Source organism: Histomonas meleagridis (genome assembly GCF_020186115.1).
Source record: "Histomonas meleagridis strain 2922-C6/04-10x chromosome Unknown contig_118, whole genome shotgun sequence".
In the NCBI taxonomy this organism is placed as follows: domain Eukaryota; phylum Parabasalia; order Tritrichomonadida; family Dientamoebidae; genus Histomonas; species Histomonas meleagridis.
Window position 1 is genome coordinate 534,468 of NW_027150758.1, and position 26,641 is coordinate 561,108.

Genomic DNA, 26,641 nt, shown 5'->3' on the forward strand with positions numbered 1-26,641 from the left:
CTCGTGTTAATTCACAATACACAAATCAAATCCGTGACGAAAAAAGAATCATTGAAGAGACCAAAGGAAAATTAAGTAAATTAGTTATCGACAATGATTTAATTACTTCTGATGAAATCGAGTCAATACACTCTGATAAGAATAGTCTCGAAGCAGCAAAATCAATTGAAGCTAAATCGCTCGAAATAGCAAAAAAAGTTATTCAAAAAAGTGAAAAAGCAAAAAGTGACGAAAATATCGAAAACATTGATTTGCACCAAACGATTTCGTCAATGTTAACCAAAAAACAAGAATATAAGGAAACAATTAATAACCTTACAAAAGAGGCTGAAATGTTATCCGAAAAGATTGCAAAAATTTCGTTTTTTTCTGCGTCATTCGCAAATCATAAAATTCCTTCAACACAAACAAATCAAACATTTTGCGCTTCACAACAAATCGCAAGTAAAATCAAAAATATAAAATCAGAAATAGCAAAATTGGAATCGATATATCAACAAAAAAATAAAGAAAATCAAAACGTGAAAAACAGTATATTAAATAATTATGATCAAATTTGGCAAGTACAAAAATTTATTAACAACACAACACATAAAATATGCGATTTAAAGCATAAATATTTTTCTACATTAAGAAATCTATTCGAATTACGTGTATCTGAACTGAAGACTAAATCAATTGATGATAAAATGAAAGCAATCACACTTGACTCAATCACTATACCCGAAAAAATGAAGAAAACTAGCGCTTTAATCCAAGAAAAAATTGGTATTATCAACGAGATTAATGATTCATTAGATGCTTTAATGACCACATCAAAAGGTTGCGACGCATTTGCTATCGATCGTGTAAACCGTTCAATTCAGGCGCTAGAAAGTTGGACGGTTTCTTCAATCAAAATTTTGCCATCAAATAATTCACTCAAACCGCTAATTTTACGTAGAGTAAAGAAAAGTAGCGGAAGAGGAAGCAGAGCTGAAAGATCAATCCCTCCGCCTGCTCCTGAAACAAGATTTGTTAAAAGAACTCCACCTTCATCAATTAATATGACTTCGTTAGCGCTAAGTATTGGAAGATTGGATTTGTTGGCAAATGATATAGAAAGAGTTTTAAATAGAATTGACGAGGAATTAAATGAGAAAAATTAAAAATGTTCTTACTAAAATATCTTTTAAATTTTTTATTTGTAAATATTATTTGATTTGATTATTTATAAAATGTAATTGAAATTGCTTTACTGAAAATAAAGAAAATGCTAATCATCATTAAATATTTTATATCTGATGAAGAAAGTTATTAAATGCTCTTAACATGTGCAAAATAATTTTTTTGATTCATTCTATTGTTCATTGACATGAAAATTTTTTTGAAATCTTCTTGAAACAGACATAAAATTTATTATAAGTATTCATAAAAAATTGAGTAAATAAACTTAAAACGAAAAATATCTTCCAGTCAAAGTCAAAACAACGAAAAGAAACATTTATCAAAACTCAAAATTTATATAAAACATATGCCATCTTTGGGAGTCTTAAAAATCATCATAATAACAATCAATTGTTTTATTTTCTGTCTGATTAATGGATGCATAATTTTTCCTTATTGCGAGCTAAAGAAAGCAAATCTCATTCATTTTATAAAATCTGATATATCAGTGTTTATTATATTTTTTATGTATTTTTTACTTATTATAACACTTATATTGGGAATTATTTTAACACATCATCAACAAACACCATTAATTTATGGATATATTTCAGTTTTAATTTTCACAATGTTCACATTATTGGCTCTTGGTTTTATGGCTATTTTGTATGAGGAAAATTTACTCATAAAATTTGGTGATAAGTGGACAAAAGTAGAAAATTTGATTGTTGTTCTAGGTATAGAAAGAAAATTAAAATGCTCTGACTTTGATTCTTTAACTCCAACTTATGAAGGACATTTTAGAAATTTCAGACCATTTTGTCGTGATGAAATCAAAGAAAATGTTTTATATCCAATTTTTTATTTTTTATTCCCCTCGTTAATCACTATTGTAATTCTTGAAGGCGTTCTAATGTATGTTGCGATTAACTTATTAAATTATTCAAAGGAGAAAAACTCTTATTCTTATAACATTCAAACTGTGAAGTTCCAAGAAAATCCATCAATTGAACAGTACCAATAAAAAAATTTAAAATTTGATATGTTTTTAGGAAAATTATGTTCTTAAAATGAGAATTCTTAATATTATTTTTTGAATTCGTTTTCTTCAAAACAAGTACTCATGTTTTAAATTAAATCATCGCTTAAAACATTAAAAAAAATAACTCAAATACTTTATCATAAATTATATATAAGTTAAATATATATACCGGTATATATATTGAAATTCAACAAAAAGTTTACTTATTAAAATGTACTGCTAAGTAATTTTACTATTTCAGTATGTTTATTTAAAGTTACGCATAACTGCTGTTGAATTATTTGAAAGTTTTTCATGTTTTTATATATATTATTACCAAATTTGTAGGGCCTAAACAAAGAAATTAATGTTTTTTGTTCTTTTTCTGATTTATAATGAATAAAACTTAAATTGTCTGAGTTCATGAAAATTTTTGGATCCAATAAATTATTTAACAAATATATGATGATTTTTGAGAAACTTTTTTTTTGAAGATAATGCAAAAATATCTCAAATATTTTGGATTCTATTTTGCTTACAAGCAAGCTTCAAGTTTCTTCAAATTCATCAACCTTTTTCAAAATGTCCAAATATATGGAAAAATCATTCGGATTTGAAATAAATGAAAAGATACTTTTACTTACTTTCAAAATATCATATGACAGTCATATGATAAATAATTGATATTGATATGATAAATAATTAAGTTAAAAGAAAATGAATAATTCTTATCACACAAATCAATTATTGATTGAGGTGTTTGAGAAAGTTCCTGATAATTTAGCCCGAAAATTTTTTGCTACTTTCCGTATAAATCATTCAATTGCCTGAGGTTTTGATGAGATGGATGAAGAAAACCAACCATTCCTAAAGAAACAATTTGATGATCCTAATATTCCTCCACTTACAAAGTGGAGAAATTACTTACACTTCTTTTGGATAACAATTGATAAACCAACTCCAATTCGACTGCGTTATTCTGTTTTTGAAATTTGGCCAATATTAACAGAAATATTTATTTACTTACATGTGATTATAACATACCAAATGCATATCAGGTTCCATATTGCTGGATTCCAAGGAACTCCATTGTTTGCATTTTTGTATGGTTGTTTTTCTATCACAGGCTTGATATGCCTTCTTATTACATATCAAACAGATCCTGGGTATCTTCCTTTTTATTACTCGCAAGACAAAAAAAAGCATTATACGTTAGATGAGATAAAATCAGGAACAGCAATTACCCAAGAACAAATTGATTATGCTAAAAAGCAACCACGTCCAGCTAGGTGTTCATTTATATCTAGTCAAGGTCGCTATGTTTTGCGAGCTGATCATTATTGTAGCTATGTTGGGAATTTTATAGGGATTTACAATCACAGATTTTTCCAATTAACCATGTTTTATATGGGTTTTTCTGTTCTTTATTTTTTTATTCTGATATGTTATGAAAAATTTATTGGAACATATCCTTTTTCAATATTTGTTTTTATTTTCCAATTTGTTAATAGCTTTTTGTTTTCTTATCTTCTTCTTAATAACCTTCGGTTCCAACTAACATTAGTCAGTAAGAACATAACATATGTTGAATCATTAAAAGGAAAAAAGCACTCTGAGTATGACAATGGGTGCTTGAGGAATTTCGAAGAAGTTTGTGCTCCTAGAAAGTATTTACCGCTTTGGATTCTTCCAATACCTCTTCCGCATACTGTTGATGGATTTTCTTTTAGACCGAATGAGGGTGTTGAAGAATCAGATTCGGACGACAGAATGGATGAGAATGAGTTGTTGAACAAATTCTTATTCAATGATATTAATAATAGAACAATTTTATAAAATTCATAAACATTGTGTTACATTAAAAATATATTCAATGTTTTCATGTGAGATGTACAAATAAATGAGTATTTGGCTTTGCTTTCATTGTAAGTTTAAATTTGATTTTGCAACACGATTTGTTCGTTAACGGTTTGTTGGTATTGAATCGTTTACATACTGTACGTTTAGAGCATACAAATCATACATTCACTCTCCATTACAGAATGTCGCTTAATAACAGTACTATTGGTCGACCTTCAATTAATAATAATAATAACCAAAACAACAAAGAATTATCTATAATTTCAAAACAAAAAGCGAAAAATCAAAATAATCAAACATTAAATCTAGGAGAATCAGATGACAGAATCAAAGTATTTTTAAGAATGAGACCATTATTGCCAGGTGAAAAAGCAATGGATTTCCAAATTGAAGATCAAACTATAACAATTCGTCCATCACGTGGATCTTCTTATTTCTGTGTAGATAAATCATACTCATTCCGGAAAATTTTGGACAAAGATACATCCCAAGCAAGTGTATTTGAAGATATCGCACTTCCATTATTATCGGATTTCTTTGAAGGAAATGATGTTCTTATTTTTTGCTATGGATGTACCAATGCAGGGAAAACATTTACAATAACTGGAACTAATGAAAAGCCTGGTCTTATACAAAGAACAATGAATTTTATTGTACCACAAATTATATCATCTTCTGAAAAACAAAAGCCAAAACTTACATCATCTTACATCGAAATATATAATGAAAAGATATATGATCTATTAAGTACCGCCAAAAATCCAGAAACATTAAAACTCATGAACGATAAAGATGGAGACATCATTATTAAATCAGCAATTGAATTTCCTATTGAATCATTAGAAGATGTTTCAGCTTTACTTGAAAAAGGAGAGAATGGAAGACATCGTGGAGTTACAGACTTTAATTGTGATAGTTCACGATCACATACTATTTTTAGGTTAAAGTTAACATGGCAAAAACAAGTTTCTTTCTTATCAATTATTGATCTTGCTGGCTGTGAAAGGATTTCAGTAGTAAATTCTGCTTCAGGTTCATTTAAGGAGGCATGCAACATTAACAAGTCTATGTTATCACTAGGGAAATGTATTAGACTCCTTAAAGAAGCAGGAACAAAAAGAACGCCTGTTCCATACCGTGAATCGAAACTAACATATTTATTTAAAACATTTTTCGAGCCAACAAAAAGACCTGCTAAAGCTGCAATGATTGTTAATGTTTCACCATCAATAACACAAATCGAAGATACTATTTTTGCATTACAATTTGCTGCTGAAGCTTCACAATGTGCTGTACGTCAAGTATCACGACCAGAAACAGATATTGTTCATACAGAACCTAAAAAAGTTCCTGTAAAGAAAGAAATTGAAATCGTAGAAACAGAAGAAGAAATAGAAAACCGGCTTAGATCAGAACTTAAAAAAGAAATGGAACAATATATTATGGAAAAAGAAGAACAATATAAACGACAAATGGAAACATTTAATTCGATTTGTCAAAGTATATTTTTAAGTAGATTTGAATCTTCTTCTTTTATGGATAATTCTATTCCACTTGAAGAATTGTATAATAAAAAAATCAGCGAAAAGAAAGAATACCTAACGAAAATACAAAAAATTCATCTCGATTCAGAAGAAGAAGAGAAAAAATTAATGGATGAACTAGAAAAAGCAAAAGAAGAACTATATAAAATTAGACAAGAAAATGAAAAAATATTAACAGAAAATGAAATGTACAGAAATGAAATAGATGAAATATATCATAGAAATTACAGAGGTTCAAGAAAAAGCTCCATGCAACAATACTTCAAATCTGTAAAGTTTAGGGTTGCACAAGAAGATCCCCCAAAGGTCTGTCAAAACAATAATGAAAACTTCCTCCAGAATGACATACTTCCGAAATCTATTCTCAAGAAAACCTAAATCATCACAAACCTTCCATTAATATTCACCTTAATTTTTTTTTAGTAAAGTCAATTATATTAATTTAATACTTTTACAATGATCATTTATACAAAGTTCAAATCATAATCCTAAAGTGAATTTTATTATACTCATTCAAAAGAAGTTTAATTTAGTTAAATTTAAATCTTTTTTATATGTTATCTAATCACATTCGTTAATCCGAAACAAGTTATGAACTGTGTTCAAAACTTTGTAATTTTCCAATTGATTCTGCAAAATGTCAAAAATGTTTTTTATTTTGATTGTAAATTCTTTATTTACTCTTTAGAACTTTCCTGACTTTAAGCTCATTGTTCTATTGAATACCTTCTTTTCATCAGTTGAATCCCTATCGACCACGAAGTATCCCAATCTTTCGAATTGGAACCTGTCGTATTCCTTGGCGTCCTTTAGCATTGGCTCCACCATAGCGTTCTCCTTAATGACTATCGAATCCTTATTCAAGTCCTTTGTCCAATCGCCTTCGACTGCCATAGGATCCTTTGACATAAATAATTTGTCGTATAGTCTAACTTGTGCTTTGATAGCGCCGTCTGAAACCCATTGTATGTAAGCCTTCGCTTTACCTTCGAACTTTTCGGCAATTATTTCGACGACTTGATCATTCTCCTTAACCAAGTCGACAACTTTAATCAAGAAATTCGCGTACTTCAATCCAACAGGATTCTCTTTCGTCAAGCGCTTGAATCCTTTTTCGCCAATTTCCTGGAAGTCAGAACGATCGATGTATACGACAGATGATATCTTCATTGGACGAACGCCCTTATTTGGATATTTCGGAAACTGTGGCGGTGATAACTCAATAGTTTCGTTCATGTTCTTGATTGTAACTTTAAGTGGATCCAATACACAAAACATACGTGGCGCTGTTTCATCAAGTTCTTGACTTTGTACGTATTCTAATTTCTCGTAATCAATCGACGACTTAACGTTACGTGTGTAGCCTACGCCTTTAACAAATGTGCGGATAGCTGACGCTGTGAAACCTCTACGTCGAAGTCCTGCAACTGTTGGCATACGTGGGTCATCCCAACCATTAACTAAATGCTGTTGGACTAATGCTTGTAAACGACGTTTCGACATAACTGTGTATGTGATATTCAAACGTGAGAACTCCCATACGAATGGCTTGTAGATACGTAATGCATCAAGCACCCAATAATATGAATCTCTTCGACTTTCGAATTCTAATGTGCATAATGAATGTGTAACGTGTTCAATGGAATCAATGACACAATGTGAATAATCATATGTCGGATAGATACACCATTCATCTTTGGTGCGCGGATGTGGGCTATAGATAATACGATATGCGACTTGATCACGCATGTTTGGATTAAGGCTTTGATAATCCATCTTTAAACGTAACGTGGCTTCTGATGGGGTATAGTATCCAATTCGCATAAGCTCAAATTCACGTAATGACTCTTCAACTGGACGATCACGCCATGGAGATGGAAGTTTGTTCTGGCGATAATGCTTGATTTCGGCTTTGGTTTGGTGGCAGACATACGCAAGTCCTGCCTTGATGAGTTGGATTGCAAATTCATAAAGTTGATGGAAATAATCAGATGTATGTGTGATCTTCCACCAGTGGAATCCCATCCATTGGACATCGGATTTGATACCTTCGATGAATTCGTCCTTTTCTTTGGCTGGATTTGTGTCATCAAGTCTCATGTAACATTTGCCACCTTTAAGTTCAGCAAGACCAAAGTCAAGATACATGGCTTTGGCATGACCAATGTGGATCCAGCCATTTGGTTCTGGTGGGAAACGAGTCATATAACTTCCATTTGTAATTTCCATATGTTGTTTTTGAACATCATCAGGATTCTTCATTGCGTTGTCGGCTGGAGTGGGGAATTTGGCAACAATACCAGCAAAGTCAATCTCGTTATCTTCATCTTCAGCAGATTCAGCTTTTTCAACTTCTTTTTTAGGCTCTTCCTTCTTTGGAGCTTCTTTCTTAGGCGCTTGTTTGACTGGTGCTTTGTCTGGAATTGTGCTGAGAACTTTGTTGATCTCGGACATTATCATTCCACTATTGGCGAATTTCATGTTTTCATAAGATTTAACCTTTTGGAGAATGGATCCAACAGCAGCTTTCTTGCCTTTTTGTTCAATGATGGATTTGATGGAATCTTCACCAAAGGCTTTATTGACATTAGAAACGATTTGTTCATTAGTAACTTCAATACCAATTCCTGATTCTGCATCGAACTGTTCATCAGTGTAAGTGTTGTTCTTCGAAACAAAGTCCATGATGGATGCAAGTTGTTCTTGAGTTTTGATCTTATCTTCACCAATGTAGAGAGCAATCTTACTGAAAGCTGCATTTGGAAGAACCTTTTGTGATAACTTCTGAAGTAAAACACCTTTTGCTTGTGGACATCCAGATGATGGAATTTTGGCTTCTTGAATAGCTAATAAGAGACGACTTGTTGATTTTTGATTCTTAAGAAGCTTATTAGCTTCTGTCTCGGAAATTCCAATTGATAGGAACACCTTTTTTGTTTCCTCACTCATACGTGATTGTGGTCAGTGGCAGTTTTTGTGTGGGATTTCAGCAAGCCAAAACCGCTCATTTTGAATGAAGCTGGCTCGATTTTCACACAAAATAAATATGGGAAAGTCGTTACAAAAAATATATATTTTGCATTAATTTAATAATATTGATGATTAATATTAAGACAATGTAATGAAATTAATATATTACTTTTATTCTTTGATTTTTATAATATAATTTTGATATTCAATTGTATTTAATTTTAGATTAATAAAATTAACTTGTTATAACAATATCTAATGGATATATTTTGCAGATTATTGAGATTAAAATATTGTAAAATATTGTAAAGTTTGTGAAAAGCAAAAATTTGGTCACATTAAATTTAAATAATTTCTGCCAAATAAAAATGAATTAAAATAAAATTGTCTTAAAATTGGTAAAGATGTGGAGCAAACAAGAAATTTTAGCTTTTTCCGATTTATTATCTGCACTAACAAACTACCGAGCAGTCGCATCAAAAAGCCTTGATGAAATGGCTCAAAAAGGAGTTCGTACTCCACAGCAAATTACCAATCTTAGAAATGCTGTAAATTCAAATGCTGATCTTTTTGAATATATCATAAAAAAGGCTCCAGGTGTGTTTGGTGCCAAAAAAGAACAACAAATTCAATTTCCAATTACTAGATCACCTGAAGAATTTGATTCAACTGATCTTTCTCAACTTATGGCCGCTATTAAATCCGCGGCTCGTGACTGGACCCCACTTGGTGATAATGAACGAAATCAAACTTACACTCCAATCATTGATGCGCTTAATGAATTTCTTCCCAGAGACTCTACTGTTCTAGTTCCAGGTGCAGGCCTTTGTCGCCTTGCCGTCGAAATCAGTTCTTCAGGTTTTATCTCATTTGCTAATGAGCAAGCTTTCATCATGATATTAATGACGCAAATTGCACTTCGACGAAAACATGTATTTCAGATTTTCCCATTTCTTCATCAAGTATCTGGTCTAGATTCATATGATGATGCACTTATGGGGTTCACATTTCCTTCAGCACAAATCAAAGATAACTACGATACACGAGGTGGGATCATTGATCCACTAAAGCTGCTTTCTGAGGGAAGGTTAAATCTTCTTGCTGGTGGTTTTGAAGCAATAAAATGTGCACGTGAACATCTTTATGATGCTGTGGTAACTTGCTATTTTATCGATGTTGTGGAAAATATTCGGCAAACAGTCGAATTAATTTATAACCTCCTTCGGCCTGGAGGATATTGGATAAATATGGGACCAATGCTTTTGCATAGATGTGATGATAATTTGTTCTCATCAATGACACTAACAGATCTTGTACAAATTACAGAAGAAATGGGATTCCAAATAGTGAAGGATGATAGAGTTTATACAACATATTGCCAAAACCCAAAGTCACACATCAGATCATCTTATAGGTGTCAGTTTCTAGTTGCACGAAAGTGATACTCATGATTAAATAAACACATCTTTGATATAAAATATCTATTCTTAAATTATGAGCATATTCATGAAAAAAAAAATAATTTTTATTTTTAATAACAAATGAAAGTAAATCAGTAAAGTATTTTAACCAGTGATTTTTGGATTAAGAAATGGTATGTTTTTAACAATTTACTGTTTACAAGTTGTTTATCAGCGTTAACCGTTTATATTGACCAAGATTTTGAAAAACCGTCAATTACCGATCAGAGTATTCAAATTTGTGAATGAGAATTTGGAAGGAAAAGTCACACCAAGAAAGTTTACTGTAATGCTAAGATTTATCTATTTAATTGTTTTTCACTTGCAGCATCCACCTTTCTTCTTTGTGGTTGGCTCATTTAGACTAACTCCCTTTTCTTCATGAGCTGGCTCTATTTTGTTGTCCATAACATAACGAATTAAATCGGTGACTGCATTTTCGATATTTGTTGCTTCGCGAGCGCTGGTGGTATAGAAACCAACAAATCCTTTGCTTTTAATATACTCATTCATTTCTTCTTGTGATTTGGTCCAGTTCCCACCGGTACAAAGATCAATTTTGTTGCCAAGAAGCATACAAGGAATTGGTTTACCTTCTGATGTGAAAACTTTGGAATCAATATCTTTTTTCCAATCATCAACCATGTCAAAAGTTGGCATCCTAGTGACATCAAATACAACAAATGCTGCACATGCTTCTTGATAATAAACATGAGTCATATTTCCATATCGTTCTTGACCTGCAATATCCCAAAGTTGGATGTTAATTGTAGTATTTGGGTCCCACTGAATGTCTTTGCTTGCAAAATCGACCCCAATCGTTGTTTTATAAAATTCGGAAAAGAATCCTTGAACGTACTGACGAATAAGAGAGGTTTTTCCTGTACCCATTTCCCCAACAACAAGAACCTTCATAACCAATTTTATTTGCGCAGGCGTATCTCCCAAATCAACCATTTTCTATATGAAACGGTTAGAAAGTTTGACTATCTTCGTTCGGTTTACTTTTGAATAGTTTATCATGCAGAGTGAAAAGAAGTTTTTTTCTAAAATTTTATCGTATATTTCATTAAAATAATTATAATAATAGTAATTCTAAAATTTTAATAATTATATTTTTTATTTAATATGGCAAAAATGTTATGAAATAATATTAATTAAAATGAAAATTTTTTATTTTAGATATTTTTTTTTTGTTATGTACAAAAGCAATGTCAAAAACATGTCATGTGCAAAAAAATAAGACTGAAACACCAGACAAAAGTATAAAAATAAATTAATCTTTTCATTTAATGTGGATATAAGATCAAGTATATTTTTATTCATGAAAAAATAATGAGATTTTTAGGAAAAACAATCGTACTTTTTCCAAACGTATTTTTTTATCAAATTTATTTTTTTCTCACAATTAGAGTTCAATCATACGATGATTTTTTAAAAGTCAATTAAATCAAGGAAATGACTTTTATCAAAAAGGCAAAAAACATTCAAAAAGAATAAATTTTTGTTGTGTAATATTTCCATGAAGCTTTTTGATAGCAAATTATTATTTTTCTATGAACTTTCATTCATCAAAATTGTCTTTTCAGTAATTTAGGTAGAAAAGCATGAGATCGAGCCTAAGGGTTAGAAATCCAAAAGTTGTTTGTATACATGATTTTTTAGTTTCAGAGGTTATTGGTGAAGGTTCATTTGCAAAAGTTAGAATTGCGTACCACAAGAGATCAAAAGATCTTTTTGCGGTAAAAATAATACCAAAAACAAAAATACAAGAATCTAAGCATGGAAAACGGCTCTTACAAAACGAAACAATTTTAGCACCCTTAATATACCATCCATATATCATTCAAGTTATTGAAATTGCAGATTCACATTCACAGATTTTTCAATTCATGAGAATGGCACGAAAAGGCGATGTGTGTCAAATTTTGAGACGAGAACCAATAGAATACCTAAATATTATTCGAATTATTAATCAACTACTTTCAGCGGTCGAATATTTACATTCATATGGCATTGTACACAGAGATTTAAAGCTCGACAATATTTTGATAACAGAAAACAATAATGTTAAATTATGTGATTTTGGGTTAGCTTCAATTACGTTTAATGGAAAAGTTCATGGAAATTGTGGTTCATATGAATATGCAGCACCAGAAGCAATTCATCAACAAGAATTTGATGGATTTAAAGCAGACATGTATAGCGTTGGAGTGATAATTTATGCATTATTTTCAAGAAAACTTCCACATTCTAAAGTTAGTAAGGAATATGATTTTAAATCAAATCCAATAGATTATAGTCGTGTCCCACCATTATTTCATCCACTTGTAATGAATTTATTATCAATGGACCCAAGAGAAAGACCATATGCTTCAGACGCACTTAATTATCCTGCTTTAAAGGCACCATATAAAAACAGAATGAAACCTTTATCTGCTCTTATCGAACCGGATTTTAATGTACCTTCTGCCTATGTTATTATATCTAAATTAAGTCAAGCACTCCAAACTCCATTGGATAAATTAATAGAAAAGTTAAACGAAAAAAATCCAACAAGAGAAAAACTTTTTTTTCTTCTTTATCATTATAGATTCATGAAATATGAGATGAAAGGTATTGAATATCCTTTTCAGATACCATTCGTATCTAATTCAATGCCTGTTAGATTAAACGAAAATACAATGCTTCGTGTTTTTCAAGTTAGAGCATTTGATCTATATGAGAAAATGCATCAGTATTTGATGAAAAAGAGATGTTGTGCTTCATCACCAATTTCATTAACTAATATAATTGTTCAATATAACGAAACTGTTGATATAAGAATCAAGTTTCATTGTTGTGATAATGAATCATTTAGTTGTGTGCAATCAACATTAGTTTTGGATCCAAGTGATTCCCCAGGATCTGGAATTGAATTATCAAAAGAAATAATGAATTATATGATTCAAATTTTCCCTGAAACACAAGTTGTATAGTGTTTCATAAAGTTGTGTTTATTAAAATTGTATGAATTTTTTCCGTAAATTTTTTTTTGGAGAAAAATTGTGATATGGAGTCACTCAAAAAGGCATTATTGTATACTTTTTATATTTCGACAAATATAAAATTGATTTATCATTTCAATTTTTGAAGTCGTTCTATTCATATTCGAACAGAAAATGAAACAAATACATGAATATACGATTGCTTCTTATTGTAATGTAAAATATATTGGTTTATCTTCAACATCTATTTTATATAACCTATAAATTATTCTTAAAAACTCATTGGAATTTTATTTATTGATATTTTATGTATAACTAATGTCATTATACGCATTGATATTATTTTCAGCACTAATAAAATATTTATAAATACAATAAAAAATTTTATCTTTTTATTGAATCTTAAAATCAGGTTTATAATTTGGAACAGTACATCCTCTGACTTGAATATTACATGAAGCGCAATAATTCCCTGCATCAATACATGTTTCAAGTGAACAACCTTTAACGTAATAAGCTAAAAAACCACCTGCAAATGAATCTCCAGCACCATTAGTATCAATTATTTTAGAATTTTCTATTTTAATTGTAGATCTGTTAATTGGTTCATTTCCATTTTGACATCCAATTGTTGGTTGACTTCCCATTGTTGTAACAACAATTCTTTTATCACATGGAGTTTCGAAATTAGCAATCTTTTTTGTAAGTTCCATTATATTAACATCTTCTTTCTCTGAAGATAATATTTTGAACTTCTTTGCAAAAGAAATTATCTCTGTTTCATTACCAAAAATGATTGTTGCCTTTTTGAATATTTCATAAAATGTTGGAAATTGAACTGATTCAATAGCAGATGGAGATGAAAGACAAAGAACCAAAGGAATTTTTCTTCTATGACATTCTAAAGCAATAGATAAAGCAATCTTATCAGAAGATCTTATGAAAAAGGTACTAATCATAACAACGTTTGCTTTCTTAAGTGAATTAATAACTTCAGGTGTTTCCCAATAATTATATTCCATTGCACCTGAAGCACCAAGAGAAGCAACGATCGATCGATTGTTATTACATAGCAAAATAGCACAACATCCAGTACACATGTTTGGGATTATTTGATAATGATGCTTAACACCACATTTTAATAATGTTTCTTCAAGAATCTTTCTGTTTTCATCATCACCAACAGAACCAACGATAATTGTTTCTCCATCTTTCTGCACCATCCATTGATACATTACTAGAGCATTTTGACATCCCCCTCCTGCTGTTATAATTGCTTTTTCTTTACGTACTGTTTCATCAATTAAAGGTTGAAAGAATGAGTCAGCAAGAATCGCATCATCATTTTTTAAGCCCCATTTCTTCAAGAAAGCTTCATCAACTTGGACGCTAACATCAATAAGGGGATTGCAAAATGCAAGAAGCATTGTGAAGTGAATTAATACCTGGTATCCTGGTACCTCATGTATTTTCAATGTTTGTCACACTTTTTCTGTTGGAATCCATTGAAATTTAGTGGGTCATAAAAGAAATATTCAAAAGTATGTTTGGTCTGTATTTCAATAAATATATTTTTTAAAACCTAAAAATTGTGTACAAAACTTTCAACAACGATATGAAGGCCAATGAAAACAAAGAAAAATTTGTTGAGAAATAAAATCTAAGGAAAACATTTTGTTTAATTTAATTCATTGATATTAAACAGTCATTTGTTTGTGCCTCATCACGTTCGCATGCATCAAATACTTGAATAATATAAATTCGATCAAAGTTTCTATGAATAGCCATTAATCTCTCAATTATTTGATTTTCTTCATCTGTAAGGTTTATTACAAAGCTGGAGCTAAGAAGTTCACTATTTCTCACTCTTGTTCTAATAAAAGTAGAATTTCCACTTCTTTGAATTAAAACTTCACTTGAGATTTCTCCTACATCTTCCTCTTCTTCTTCTAAACCTTCATTTCCATATGATTCAAAATAATAATTTCTAAAAATGCTCTTTATTGAGTCTAACTTATCAAACATTCCATATTTTTTATTCTCAAAAAACAAAAAATATTTTGATTTTGGAAAATGATATCTTGAAGGATTACCAGGAAAATTATAATTCGGAAACTCTATTGGATTTAATAACATAAATATGGAATAATCTTCATATTCATTAATCCAAATAATACTTTCATTTTGAAGTTGCTTTTTATTATGGAAAAATAAACAATTTTTTGCATTATATTGATGTTCTTGTATGATAATATCCTTAATATTTTTCACAGTAGTAGGGATTTGAAGCTTAAGAACTGCTTCAAAGCCAGTTAAATCTTCTACTATAATCCTCATAAAAATAATAAATCCTCATTGTGTGAATAAAATCTTTTAACGGTCAAACCTCAATGTTTTCTGTCTTTTGCCCATTCCAAAATAGTTATTAACCAATTTATTAATAATAACAGATAACAAAACTATATTAACGGAGTGTGTTATAAAAAATTTGATTGATATCAATGTGTGTTGCAATTTACAAGTTGTAAAAATTATAAACGTTCTTTATTCATTCGACCAAAAATGCTGATTTTTCTATTTTCTGTTTTATGTCAATTTAAAGAACTTTACTTTAATATCAGCTCACCAGACAATGAAACATGTAATAGCATTAATGGGTGCAATTTAAAAACAATTAATTCAACAATCAAAGATAACGATATAATTCATATAACAAATTCTATTTTATCGGATGAATCGGCTCATGTTTTTTTAGAATGGATTAATTCAACATCGTTAACAAATATTACGTTAATTGGTAATAATACATTAATTTCAAATCCTGGATTCGAAGATTCTGAATATCCAGCAATCTTCATTGAAAATGGGTCAATTCAAATCCAAAGCATTATCTTTTCAGGTTTTAGAAATCCAATTCTTAATTCCAACAATTCCTTAATTTCAGTTAAAGAAACTATATTTTCAAATTCATGTCTTTCAAAATCAGCGCTTCTAGCGTTTGTTAATTCGAATGTTTCCATTGATAATTCACAACTTATCAATAACACAGCTCAATCACAGTCACATCTTGTTGGTGTTAATTGCACAATTACACTTAACTCACTCAAATCCACAATAAATTTTATTGAATCTTTATATATTAAAGCTTCTTTTCATTTTCTTAATTGTAGTGTTATGGTTGAAAACGGAAACTTTTCTTCAAACACATACAAACTTCCGATGTTTGCGTCATCTAATTCAAGTTCTCTTACTGTATCACATTCGACATTTGAATATAATGGAGTTCTTTGTTTATTTGCTCTTGAATTTGATTCTATTGTTAATATAACTTCATGTAAATTCTCTTATAATGTTGGAACAATAATTACAGGCGGCCAAACATCATTTGCATCTTTTACAAGCTGTACAATTGACAATCAGCATAGTGAAGATTTACTTTTCGGGATCACTGAATCAAGTATTAACATCACAGATAGTATCTGTACGAACTCAAATATCGCCGGTTTTGCATTGTTAAATTTAATAAACAAAACCCAAAATAAAATGAAAATCAAAAATATTACATTAACTTCTATTAAATCGAAAGTTCCTCTTTTTATTGCGGTTGGTGGAAATTTAACATTTAACAAATGTAATATTGAAAATGTTGAGTCAGAAGCAGAGATTGTTATTATAAGTCATCAAAATGGCAATTTCATAAATATAAAAGAATCGAATTTCTCGAAACTTATTTCAACAAATGCTGTTTCAACTGGAATTTCTGGTATTAATTGTAATAATAGTTATATTAATCATATTAATATGTTCGAGAATAATATTTGCGGAGCCCTTTTCGAAAACACAACATTATACTTAAATAATTCGAAATTCATAAAAAATCAATGTTATCCACAAGGTAATTCTTTACCTTTAGCTATTGTTACATCTTCTTTATCGAATACATCGATCAAAAATTCCATATTCCATAATAATAGCGCTTTAACTGGTTCTGTTTTCACAATGAATACTACTACTAAACTCAAAAATATCGAATTTGCATCGAATAAAGCAATTCAAGGAGCCGCAATATTCTCTGCAAACTCAAACATAAAAGTGAAAAATACAAATTTCATTAGTAATTCCGCTATGTCTATAGGAGGAGCAATAAGTTTTACATATGGAAATGCTAATTTCACAAATTGTTCATTTATAAAAAATGATTCGCCTGAAGGTTCCGTGTTTTCTATTAAAAATGGTATTAATATTACTTTAGATAAATGTATTTCTAAATTAAATAAAGGTGCAAACGCTACTTTTATAAATGCTGAAGGTTTGAATATGAAATTGTTTGTTAACAATTCAGAAGTCGATGACGAATTTAAAAAAGCTGTTTATGTCGGCGATTTTGAAGTTGCGAATTTTTCAAGTACGAAATTTAACTGTAAAAATAAATGCGCATTTGGAGAGTTATTAAAGCCGAATTTAAGGAGAAATACGAAAAAGGAAGAAAATAAAACGCCAACACAATCAAAACAAAACATTCAAACAAAAGCGGATGATGATGAATTGGAATTCGGTGATGAAGAATTCGAAACTCAAAAATCTTTCAACATTTTATGGGTGGCTTTGCCAGTGACTATATTCATTTTGTTTGTAATATACAAAATACTTGGCCCTCGTAAGACAAGAAAAATCTTCAACGCAATTATTAGGTCAAGAGGTAGACGGGATAATTGGTCATAAATTATATTTGTTTCCTAAGAAATTGATTTTTTTGTAAATATGAATAAATTCTTTATTCGTTTAATATGTGCATAATTATGAATCAGCTTGTTGATATATATTTTATTATACTCATATATCATTCTTTATATGAATTTTTACTCACATAATATCTTTGAAAAAGGTATAATATAGTAGATTTTAATATGTATTTATGATTCTTTATAAATTATTTTTCATTCTTTGCTTTTACAGAAATTATCTCGAAGATTTCTTTGTGTCCTTTTTTAAATGCCCAAATAAGTGCTGTTTTATATAATTTAAATAATACATAAATTTTATTTTAAAACTTTAAAATAAATATAATATAAAACAAATATATACTTTTAGCATTAATATCAATTACTTCTTGTTCAAGAAGTAATTTAACTATATCTAAATGACCTTTATATGATGCACCCATAAGTGCTGTATCAAATGTTTGAAATAATTTCCAAATAATATTTTCAAATTAAAAATTATTAAAATATATATCAGTAATTTCGTAATCTTAAATTAATTTATATATTTCTATTTAATATGTTCAACAAAAATTTTTCACAAGAAATTTCACATTTTCACCAAATAATTTTCCTCAATGTCAATCACAACACTTTTTCCAATTTTTTCATTTTCTAATGCACAAACGAAATCAAAAACTTCAATTTTTACTTCAATACTTTCATCATATATATCACGATGAAGTCAAACGCATTTACATGAACGTATTACAATTTCAGATTGTAGACACGTCCACTTTTGATCTCCTGCGCCTACACGAGCGCACCGGATGATCCCAAAATTATTGCTACGTTCTCTTTGATTTCGTTTTTATTTCTCATCTTATCCAAGAACGAAGTTAATCCGAACGCGAATTGGAACGAGTTATTTTTCATTTGGTCTTTCTTCATTAGTTCTTCAGTCTTCGCCACGTTTTCCACGACAAACGAAGATCGAGCGATTGCTCTGGAGTATAATTTCCTTTGTAGTTTCAAATCAGCTTTAATTCCATCGACAATAATATCGAATTCTTTATCAGTGAATTCGAACCCAGGCTTACGAAACATATAAAAAACTGTTCCATAATTACCATCGCCACTTACAAACAATCTTCGGATCTTATCTAAGTCACAATTAAATCCATTCTCTAATAGCTCGAGTCGTATCATCTCAATGAAGATATCAATGTATTGCGGTGTGAATAAAAAAGCGACGTTAAGGAAGAAGCGAGCGTTCTTAAGGTTAAAGTATGGCGATAATGGATTTAATACTATTCGAACTGCTTCGACCCAAACTTCGCCACTTTTCGGCGTGTTTTTGATAGCTTCTTTAAGAGTTTCGATTTGCTCATTGCCATCTTCTAATTGGATTCGTAACGCCCATAGCCTTCCAGTGCTTGAATGCTTCTTAAGACCTTCTTTGACTAACTCTAATGCTTTACGGATTTTATTATGTCGGATTAAATACATGGAATACTCGAGGTAAACACGCCAGTCACTGTTGTAGTTCTTGTATAAGCGATTATAATATTCTAATGCTAATTTGGCATTTTTGTCATTGTTAATTTCAGCAACTTTGGCACACGCTAATAACACTATGGACGCATATTTTTGTGGTGAGATATGAAATGATTGATCTAATAACAGTTTTGACAAGTTTCGGTCACCATAGAACATTTCAATAATTGCCGCATTATAAAACACTCGCCATCTTTGGTCAGGCGAAACAAGGAGTAAACACTCGCCCATATGGATACGTGATATTGTTAATGAGTTATAGCGAGATGCTAATAATAATGCTGTCGCTTGGATTAATTTGGATAATGTGTTTTGTGATAGGTTCTCCTTGGCTTTATTGAGGGTGTTGATTATGTCAGCTTCCGAGGTTTGAAGTTGTAAGAGTTGATTCCAATTATTTGGCATTGTGATATTTCGTTGGGTTCCTAAACGAGCATAAGATAAGGACAACTCGTTGTAGCCACGGCGATGGAGATACTCGGAAAGCTCAACAAAGAAGCCAGACTTACTAATTGTCTTTTGATCAATTAATGACAATAAATGAAGTGCATTTTCAACATCGCCATGTCGTACTTCAAATAAAATACCCTCGGCTACTGACGCCGGAGCACCTTTAGAGTGCATATTAAGGTAAATTTGCCCTAAAATTTGGCGCGCCGATGAAAACCGTTGGCGGCGTTCAAATTGCTTAAGAAGTTTCACGGTGATTTGATCAGAGAAATGTGTTTGGACAAGACCTTTCTTAAGGACTTCTTCTGCTTCATCTGATTTACCAATTTCATCAAGAAGTTTGGCATGATCAAGATAACATTGTGGTGCTGTGGGATCAATTGATTCGGCTCTAGTATAAAGATCAAATGCTTCTTTGTTAAGAAATCGTCTTTTGTTGGAATCAGCTGCTGATCTATAAATTCGATACTTGTCTTTTGCATTCGAACAGTTTTTAATGAGTTCTTTAAGCACTGCACGTGCTTCATTCGGCTTGTGGGTTTCTATTAATTGATCATATCTTTCAAGTGAGGCTTCTAAATCTGTTTCAATGAGTTTAGCTATGTGATTAGGAAGATATGAATTAAGAGATTGTGACCTACGATGATTTGCTTTAGCTGGTGGTTCAGTAAAACCATTTTGTCGGAATTTAGGATGTTGTGATGGAAGTGTATAATCATCTCCAAAACTAAAAAAAGAGTCTTGCTCACTAGGAAGAAGTGTAACTAACCCAGGAATGTCGGTGCTATGATCAGAGCTCATTATGTCGCTTTCGACAAAGGTTTCCCAAGTCGACATTAATTCGTTTGCAATTTTTCAAAAAAACGTCACTTTTCGTAAATTTTGTTCGTTTTTTTTTCTCCCTTAAAAAAAGAATAAATAATTTTGCACCGTAATTTGCTTTTTTTTTACTTAAATACTCGCACTAGCTTTATTTTTTTGATGCCTTTTCCATAATATTGCTCCGGAAATTATTAATGCAACAAAAACTAAAACACCAATTACAATTCCTGCAATTGCACCATCGGAAATTCCATTGTTATCTTCAAATACATTCTCCTCAATTCGGTTAGACATTGGCTCCAGTACATAGCCATCGTTCATTGTAAAAGGAACATTACCGAAGTTAACGGTCGACCTGATGCCATTTTTGAAATAAGTTTGTTGAACAGTCCAATCGCTCTTAAGGACTCTATGTGTCTCCATTTCATCAAACATTGTTTCATGTGCAACAGGTGATGCAATATGATATGATTCATTAAACATTGTTTTATTTGCCGCCCATTGATTCCTATTTAATTGATACATAGGCGGGACACCATATAAGGCATTGAAGAGATCGCGCTTACGCCATATGGCTGGCATTTTGTTGTTGAAATCTCCCCAATACCAATATGCAATAGCACATTCATGATATACAAGTTCCCATAATGGGAGGCGATACCGTTCTCCAACTTGGTACTTGACAAGATTTTCTGGAAGTTCACCATAAATAATTTCAGATGTGAAATGACCAGAGTCAGCAATACGGAAACTAGCAAGACTCATCATTCCTTCAAAGTAATCACACTCTGCAACGGCTGCATCAATTCCGGTTTCTGATCCACAAACCATTCCATAATCATCATGTAGAGCTGCTAAAGTAAGCTTACGAAAATGCTTGGAAAGAGTGCGGTTAGAAGGGTGTATAGAAGAATAGTCTTCAAACCATGCAGTTGCAGTTACTCCATCAATAAATCGACATGTTCTTTTATCACCATCTTCTATTTCTTTGTCAACCTTTTGGCGAAGATAGTATGGCCAGAATTGATCTGAAACTGCATCAAGCCAAACAAGTTGGTTATCTTTTGTATATACAGAACACATTTCTTGAAAAGTCCCATCCTTTTTAATGACGATTTGATTCCGCTCATAAGATTCATTTATCCAATCTTGATGCCAATTGAGCTGATATGTTGTATTTGGTTCCATAGCATCTTGATATACATCATAACGGCTGCTAACGATAGAGCGGTTATTGCAAAAGTCAATTACATCACCATATGCATGACTAGAAAGTATGTATTTCATGGAGAAGTTGTCTTGCATTTCAGCATATATGTCCTTATTACTTTGGTAAAGCCATATGTTCGCTGCACCTCTCATGTTTTCAAGACTTTCTTTTAATTGAGGATGTTCTTGAATCTTTTGTTTAAAACTTTTGTAAAAACCAACTTCTTGGGCATACCCACGGTAACGCTTTGCAATTGTAACATGTCCACCATCATCGAAAAAGACATATTTACATCTACGATTATAAGCGAATAGGCCTTTTTGCGATTGCCACTTAAGGAAAACCCATGGATTGGAATTTTTCTCATTAGCCGGATTCAGGGTTATTGAAGCATCATCAACTGTTTGAATAATTATCATGTACCCTCCATGTCCAGAAACACTACTATCTGTATTATTACTATAAGAGGCTATCCCAAAGAACCCCATTGAAAGGCCGTGTCCACTATAACCAGCCAATTGCATTGATAATGATAAATTATGATTAACAGGAATAATCATACCTTCTCCATGGGGGATAATAAAAGATTCGTCTGGGTTTGTCTCAAAGGCATAAATTAAAAGATTTCCCAGTTGGAAATCTTCCTCACTAATTTGTATTTCATATTGTATTTCCTCATCGGAAAGCTGGTAACTGATGTACATGATATTGCTTGTTCGTTGGTCCATAAAAGATGCGTTAAATCCATTTTCGATTGTTTTGATTTGTAAAACACTTTTTCTAGTTTGCTGAGCAGAAGATGGCTGAACCCATTGCCTCCCAGTCCTTTTATCAAGTACACTGATAGTAAGATCAGTGATATTAAAAAAGAATCGAATTTTTGAATTTTCAAGTATTTGATCATTAACCACAGGATCGAATTCAATGGACCTTACCGCATCAACTGAAACAATTCCATACTTGAAACTTAGGTTCCCGTTTCCGACGAATCGTGGCGAAATTGAGGTAATATTACGTCCAATGAAAACAGTAACAGTGTATTTTGTTAATGATTCAGAGCGTTCTTCAAATGCATCAGAAACGCTAAAATATTTTTGCACATGACCTTCTGAATCCAAAACAGTGTATCCGAATGTAACCATACCTGAGCCAGATGCTGACATTTCGCATAAAAAATTATAAAATGTTCCTGCTTCTACATTCATTTTTTCGGTTGTGGTAACAGAAAAATCAATTGAAGAAGAACCAGAATGAGAAAATATAGAATACTTATCGCTTAATTGAATGGAATAGCATTCGGTGCCTCCTCTTGACCATCCTTTTGTTAGGTTAAATGTTTCCGAAAAAGATATAACAAAGAAGACATTGATGAGCATTTTTCTTTGATTTTAAATTTCAGATTTTTTGAAAGTTTGAATTGAACTGTAACTCAAAACCGCATGAACGATACGTGGAACGTTATAAATTGTGGGGTTCCTACTAAACGGTCGGTTGTTAAAAACGGTTTCATTCTCTTTTGTTATTTGGTAAACGTGCACCCTTCCTGAAATTGTGAAGAATATTAACGGTTTTTGGTCTGAAAAGTGTTTTTTAATTTTTTTTCTTTTGAGTTTTGAGTACTTTATATTCGCCACTTTTTTTACGTTTAGCAATTTCTAATTTTAATGGATATTGACCAGATACTAGAGAAACTTTGGAAATGTAATCTTCCAACATCAGAAGAATTTGATTTTTTAGTGTCTAGGTCTATTGAAATTTTATCTAAAGAGTCAAATGTCCTCCACATTCATTCTCCAATAACAGTTTGTGGTGATATTCATGGACAATTTTACGATCTTCTTGAATTGTTTTCCATAGGTGGCCAACCTCCAGAGCAAAACTTTATTTTTCTTGGTGATTATGTTGATCGCGGTTTTTATGGAGCTGAAACATTTTTACTTCTAATTGCACTCAAAATACGATTTCCTACCAAGATATATCTTCTTAGAGGCAATCATGAGTGCGAGGAAATCTCAACAGAATATGGTTTTTACGAAGAAATTACCAATAAATTTAAGAACAATGACTCCTATTCCAAATGCCTTAGTGTTTTTAACATGCTTCCACTTGCAGCCCTAATTGATGATAAGATATTTTGCGTTCATGGAGGTCTAAGTCCTGAATTACATCAAATTCGAGAGCTTGATGATATTGATAGAAATGCAGAACCACCAAAAGAAGGTGCATTTCTTGATATTTTATGGTCAGATCCAGATTTCATAAAAGGATTCACCCAATCACAACGAGGAGCAGGTTATATGTTTGGCGGAGATGTTACTGAGCAATTCATCCATCAAAATAACCTAAATTATATCCTTAGAGCCCATCAATTTGCTGAAGAAGGGTTTGAAAAATGGTTTAATGGACTTCTTTACACAGTTTGGTCTGCTCCAAATTATTGTTATAGAAGTGGAAACAAAGCTTCGATTTATGAAATATCTTCATTGTCGAAAGCAAGATTTAAAACATTTAAAGAAGCGCCGATATATGCAAGGGGAAATATACCGATTTCTAAAATACCCCAATATTTCTCTTAAGGGAATGTTAACATTTAGTTCAAAAACTTATTCGACTCATTAATAAAATACCAAAATTAAAGTTTCCTGATATTTATAATGTTTTTCATTTTGTGAATGGTGCCCTAACGATAGGGATAGAATAAGTGCCACTTTTTGTACTGTTTCCCTGTTGTAAAAATTAGAACATGACAACTATCAAGTTTCATAAAAACCTTCAAAACATAATGTAAAGTAAACAAAATACGTTTTTCACCACTTTTTGCAACAAAGATATGCATATCGTCGTTGAAAGGATTTTGTGATGCATTCAATTTTGAAAATCTAAGATAATGTTGGCCTTCTTCTGCTTTCTCGCTAACATTATTTGTGATGACACACTCACAATTGAAAACGTCACAACAATTGATTCAATTACATATTCTGCTTACAAGCCTACAATAAGACATCTGATTATTGGAATTGGTGTTGAAACCATCGGCCCTAATGCATTTTCACAGTGTCCTTTCCTTGAAGATGTAACAATTGGAGATTCAGTGACTACAATTTCTTCCAGTGCATTTAAGAAATGTGAAAATCTCATGACTGTTCAATTAGGCGATAGCATCACCAGCGTTGGTGAATATTCATTTTATTATTGTAGTAATTTGCAAACCATTACAATTCCTGATTCAGTTGAATCCATTGGTAAGCGGGCATTTGATGGTTGTTCTCAACTCGGTAAGGTTACACTCGGGAAAAATTTAACAACCATTGCAACTTATGCATTTAATGGTTGTACTAGACTTCTTACAGTAACATTTAATTCAAATTTACAATCAATTGGATCTTATGCATTTTATCAATTGCCAGTCTTAACAAATGTAATGCTTCCCAACTCGCTAATATATATATATGACTTCGCATTTCAGGGCTGTGATCAAATAAAAGAAATCACAATTCCATCATCAGTTACAAACCTTGGTAAAAAAGCATTTTTTGAATGCCAGCAACTTGCAACTGTAACAATTGAGTCAACGCTTCCAACCTTTGGCACATATGCTTTTTCAGAATGCTCACGTTTGACCAAAGTTAATTTCGTTGGCCAAGTCGTAAAAATAGCCGATTACTCATTTAGTAAATGTTCATCATTAAAAACAGTAACACTTAATAATGGATTAACAACAATTAAGCAATATGCATTTAATTTATGCAGCAAATTGGAAAATATTGTTATTCCCGTTACAGTCACAAGCATTGGACAAAGTGCCTTTTCTTACTGCAGCTCAATCGAATCGATTACAATTCCCGAGAGTGCTACTTCATTCGGCTCAAATGTATTTGATCATTGTACACAACTTAAAGAAGTTAACTTCAACAGTAAGTCTTATAATATTCCGACATATTTCCTGGCTTACTCAGGTATTACCTCATTCACAATTCCAGATACAGTTACAACAATTGCGGATTATGCATTTTATTATTGTGACTCATTGATAACAGTCTACATCGGTAGCTCTGTTTCATCTATTGGAAGTGCATTTTATTATTGCTCAGGACTTAATTGTATTTATTACTATGGTACTTCACAGCCAACATATTCAACATATTCATTTTATGGCGTTCCTGCTGATACTGCATACGTAACTAACTCTTATCGATATACAACGTTTTGCGGATTGTATACAATCAGAGGCTTTGCTGAGTGCACAGAGTACTCCACGCCCATAACGCCTTCAAGATCACCTTCAAAAAGTAATAACTCCTCTGGCACAACTGTTGGCGCTACAGTCGGAATCATTGCTGTCGTTGTTGTGTTTGTCCTCATATTCGTCTGCTGCTTCATCACCCAAAGAAGGAGGCGAATGGCGCAGTTCCACAAGTCGTCTTCTTCGTCATCTTCTTCTTCGTCGAAGAACAAGGTCTCGTACCAAAGCAACTTGCCTGGCCCCGGCCAAAATGTCGCAACGGCACCTGATCCAAACTATGCTTATCCACAACCACAGTACGCACCTCCTCCACCTCCTTCAAATCAGTATGCACCTCCTCCTCCAACGAACTCTTACATACCACAGCAGCCAGAGAATATGGACCCAAGTGTTGGCGGACCCCAGCAACCGTTGTACTACGATAACCCATATCAGTTCTGAAGTCGGCCGATAAGTAAAGCTCTAAAAATACGAATTTGACTGTTTTGATTCAAAAAGTGGCACCATGTGTTCTGAAGTTTACCGCTGCCACTTTTTACTTTTTTTTTTTTTTTTTAAAATTGAATACATTTTCTTTTCTAATGATAAAACTCTTTTAGCTCAAATGCATAATACGAATATGCGATTTGTTTCTAAATATAAACAATTTTTACTTATAAAATTCTGCAATT

At 31.6% G+C, this 26,641-nt stretch overlaps 9 protein-coding genes across 9 annotated transcripts; 4 read left to right on the plus strand and 5 right to left on the minus strand.

The window, feature by feature from the left end:
- Nucleotides 1-4,371: 4,371 nt before the first annotated feature.
- On the plus strand, nucleotides 4,372-5,949 carry GO595_000992 (Kinesin motor domain containing protein; the record flags this gene model as incomplete). The annotated part of the gene is made up of 1 exon (XM_067923666.1): nucleotides 4,372-5,949. One exon carries the CDS (start codon nucleotides 4,372-4,374, stop codon nucleotides 5,947-5,949), a length of 1,578 nt encoding a protein of 525 aa, XP_067778935.1.
- Nucleotides 5,950-6,255: 306 nt separating this feature from the next.
- GO595_000993 (glutamine--tRNA ligase, cytoplasmic) lies at nucleotides 6,256-8,520 on the minus strand (the record flags this gene model as incomplete). The annotated part of the gene is made up of 1 exon (XM_067923677.1): nucleotides 6,256-8,520. One exon carries the CDS (start codon nucleotides 8,518-8,520, stop codon nucleotides 6,256-6,258), a length of 2,265 nt encoding a protein of 754 aa, XP_067778936.1.
- A 425-nt stretch (nucleotides 8,521-8,945) lies between these two features.
- GO595_000994 (carnosine N-methyltransferase) lies at nucleotides 8,946-9,983 on the plus strand (the record flags this gene model as incomplete). The annotated part of the gene is made up of 1 exon (XM_067923688.1): nucleotides 8,946-9,983. One exon carries the CDS (start codon nucleotides 8,946-8,948, stop codon nucleotides 9,981-9,983), a length of 1,038 nt encoding a protein of 345 aa, XP_067778937.1.
- A 336-nt stretch (nucleotides 9,984-10,319) lies between these two features.
- Nucleotides 10,320-10,958, minus strand: GO595_000995 (Ras family protein; the record flags this gene model as incomplete). The annotated part of the gene is made up of 1 exon (XM_067923699.1): nucleotides 10,320-10,958. The coding sequence occupies one exon, from the start codon at nucleotides 10,956-10,958 to the stop codon at nucleotides 10,320-10,322; it is 639 nt and encodes a 212-aa protein (XP_067778938.1).
- A 2,422-nt stretch (nucleotides 10,959-13,380) lies between these two features.
- On the minus strand, nucleotides 13,381-14,415 carry GO595_000996 (adenosine kinase 2; the record flags this gene model as incomplete). The annotated part of the gene is made up of 1 exon (XM_067923710.1): nucleotides 13,381-14,415. The coding sequence occupies one exon, from the start codon at nucleotides 14,413-14,415 to the stop codon at nucleotides 13,381-13,383; it is 1,035 nt and encodes a 344-aa protein (XP_067778939.1).
- A 4,086-nt stretch (nucleotides 14,416-18,501) lies between these two features.
- Nucleotides 18,502-20,496, minus strand: GO595_000997 (pre-mRNA splicing factor; the record flags this gene model as incomplete). The annotated part of the gene is made up of 1 exon (XM_067923721.1): nucleotides 18,502-20,496. The coding sequence occupies one exon, from the start codon at nucleotides 20,494-20,496 to the stop codon at nucleotides 18,502-18,504; it is 1,995 nt and encodes a 664-aa protein (XP_067778940.1).
- Nucleotides 20,497-20,646: 150 nt separating this feature from the next.
- Nucleotides 20,647-22,890, minus strand: GO595_000998 (Carbohydrate binding domain-containing protein; the record flags this gene model as incomplete). The annotated part of the gene is made up of 1 exon (XM_067912616.1): nucleotides 20,647-22,890. The coding sequence occupies one exon, from the start codon at nucleotides 22,888-22,890 to the stop codon at nucleotides 20,647-20,649; it is 2,244 nt and encodes a 747-aa protein (XP_067778941.1).
- Nucleotides 22,891-23,391: 501 nt separating this feature from the next.
- GO595_000999 (serine/threonine-protein phosphatase 4 catalytic subunit) lies at nucleotides 23,392-24,303 on the plus strand (the record flags this gene model as incomplete). The annotated part of the gene is made up of 1 exon (XM_067912627.1): nucleotides 23,392-24,303. One exon carries the CDS (start codon nucleotides 23,392-23,394, stop codon nucleotides 24,301-24,303), a length of 912 nt encoding a protein of 303 aa, XP_067778942.1.
- Nucleotides 24,304-24,614: 311 nt separating this feature from the next.
- On the plus strand, nucleotides 24,615-26,411 carry GO595_001000 (leucine-rich repeat domain-containing protein; the record flags this gene model as incomplete). Its single annotated transcript, XM_067912638.1, has 1 exon — nucleotides 24,615-26,411. One exon carries the CDS (start codon nucleotides 24,615-24,617, stop codon nucleotides 26,409-26,411), a length of 1,797 nt encoding a protein of 598 aa, XP_067778943.1.
- Nucleotides 26,412-26,641: the final 230 nt, after the last annotated feature.